The sequence below is a fragment of the Myotis brandtii genome, unplaced genomic scaffold (assembly GCF_000412655.1).
Source record: "Myotis brandtii unplaced genomic scaffold, ASM41265v1 scaffold79, whole genome shotgun sequence".
Taxonomy (NCBI): domain Eukaryota; kingdom Metazoa; phylum Chordata; class Mammalia; order Chiroptera; family Vespertilionidae; genus Myotis; species Myotis brandtii.
This window is the reverse complement of record NW_005371173.1, coordinates 2,081,868-2,084,338: the sequence shown is the minus strand read 5'-3', so window position 1 is coordinate 2,084,338 and position 2,471 is coordinate 2,081,868. Positions and strand designations below refer to the sequence as shown.

At 55.0% G+C, this 2,471-nt stretch overlaps 1 protein-coding gene across 1 annotated transcript in view; it reads right to left on the bottom strand.

Moving 5' to 3' along the window:
• The window catches only part of WNT10A (wingless-type MMTV integration site family, member 10A), a gene marked incomplete at its 5' end in the record, with an annotated part of 12,573 nt that extends 10,102 nt beyond the window's left edge, over positions 1 to 2,471 (bottom strand). The window contains 2 exons of the mRNA XM_005883529.2: positions 1,141 to 1,403; positions 2,410 to 2,471. Coding sequence (XP_005883591.1) covers positions 1,141 to 1,403; positions 2,410 to 2,471 — 325 coding nt within the window. The remainder of the gene's footprint in view (positions 1 to 1,140; positions 1,404 to 2,409) is intronic.

Sequence of the window (2,471 nt, the reverse complement as noted above, 5' to 3'; positions counted from 1 at the left end):
GCCTGGGGCTGGGCTGGGGGAGACTGGGAATGCTCGGAGGGGTCCTGGAAGGGGTCCTGGTGAAAAGGGGAAGACCCTGGCTTTCTAAGTTCTCTCTGAAGTTGGGGTCCATTGGAGCCTTATTCTCCCAGAAGCTTCAGGCCCCTAGGCCAAAGGGTATAGGAGTACCCCTCCTTCCTCCTTCACCGTCAACCGAGAATTGGACAAGTCCCAAGGAGCGGGTCCCCACACTGTCCCACACGGGTCTCCACATTGTCTCACCCAAGCAGCTGAGTAGGAGAGATAGGTATCCAGCCAGGCCCGGCTAGGAGGCAGGACCCCCATCTTTCCCACAGCACCTGAGTCAAGGCCTAAGATACCAACCCAGGAGGTAGGTGTGAGCAGAAATGAGTGACAAAACCTTCCTAGATCTCCAGCCCAAGCCATTCCAGGGACTGCCCAGGTGAGACCTGGGTCACCTAGCAGTGAGGAGGGAGGGCAGGAGTCTTAAGTTTCTCTGTGTCGTGAGGGAAAACGAAATTGGCAGGGCCTCCAGGCTTACTAGGCTGGAGGCACACACACCCAGTGCCTCTGATTCAGAGAGAGCTTTCCAGAGAAGTGAGGATGACACAGAGGCTGGTGGCATACCTTGCTGGGAAGAGCTTCTTCGGAAGTATAGACCTTTTACCTGCCCAGGCTTCCCTCACCTACGCCATTTGGCAAAAGTCCCCCATGCCTCTTCATGCTGATTCTGGGTACTTTATCACAGGCTCTCTGACCCCAATGCTGTTTGCTAGGTGGAGGGTAAGTGAGGCAGGTCACAGACATAGATAGTTCCTGGGCCTGAGATAATGCGTTGCAATGACAGGGCAGGATAACCCAGGAGTCCCCTTCTCAGGCATGGAACCTGCCACCCTGGATCCACACAGCCCAGCCTCTAGCCAACTCTTCCCCATTTGTGTGCCCCTTCCCCCGCTCACTGTTTGTGTGTGTGTGTGGGGGGGGCATTTCTGAGACCAGATAAAGGTAGCATGGCTGGCAAATGGGCACCTGAGGCGGTTGCCGGCTTGAGGGAGTGGGTTGGGGATGGCTGGCAGATATAGGTTTTGAGGTGGAGGTGCTGGATGGGGCAGGCAGAGGGGCAAGAAGAGGGGCAGCTACCTCTGCTGAAGATGGGACTCTCGTAGGGGATCTTATTTCGAGTCTCGAGACTAGAGCAGTTCCAGCGCTGGTCCCGGAACTGGTGCTGACATTCGTGGATGGCAATCTGGATGCCCTGGATGGCTGAGGCAGCCACATCAGGGTGGCGCACACACACCTCCATCTGCCGCCTACTCAGGCCGGGCAATGTCAGGCACACGGTGTTGGCGTCCAGCACGGGCTCCGGGGGAAGACGGAGGCCCAGAATGTCGTTGGGTGCTGACCTGCAGAGTGGGATGGGGGTGGGTGAGTGTTTGGGGAACTAGGAGGACCCCATCTAACAATACACAGTCTGTCCCAAAGGCTATAATCCCCTGGCCTTTGACTTTGGGCCCATCAGTGTACCCCTAAAGCATTCTCTTTTCTTTGACCTTCTCACCAGCATCAACTCCAACAAAACCCACACAGCTGCACACCCACACAGGTAAACATGTGCAAATGCACACATCTGGAATGCCTGAACACACAGTATTTTATAAGTACATTTGCAGACATAGATGCTTACACACACAGCATTCCCCAGAAGACCACTCTTTAAGACATGTTTCAGACAGTCATATTCCTGAAGACACACTTCTGCACATTGAGGTGAACGCCCAGACCCACTTACACACATGCACACTTCACCAGACATAGTTACACACACAGACACACAAGTACACACATGTGTTCATCTTAACATCTAGGAGCTCTCACATTCACATACATGTGAATACAGACTGCTATTTACATAACACAGCTTGCTGGGCTCACTCAAACACACACACACACACACACACACACACACACACACACACACAACCCTTCCATCTTCAGTACCTCACTGGCCCCACCTGGGCTATACCCTTCCAACCCCCAACCCTGTCCCTGCCTGTGAGCCATCTCCAAGGTGAAGCAAGGCAGTTTGAACTTACTCCTCAGGTGGGAGTGCATAGCCCCAGCACAGCACTGACTCCAACTTGGTACTTGCTACACACACACACACACACACACACACACACACACACACCTTCCCTTCTAGTAGCCATCACTCTCCTGGGCACTGCCCTGTCTCCCTGGACTGCCCATATTCTGTCACCAGTTCTACACCCTCCTATGAGGACACTGTCTTTCATTGGGCAGCAGGACTTTCCTGCGACACTGTCCCTCCCTCCTTCCAGGGTCCCCAGAGGCCTCTGTGGCTGGGGGTCCCAGCTCTCTAGGAGGGCGGAGCATAAGGTGAGGGCTCACCTGGGCAGGGCGGCAGCCAGCAGCAGTAGGAAGAACAGGAGCGCGCAGAGCGCGGGCCGCGG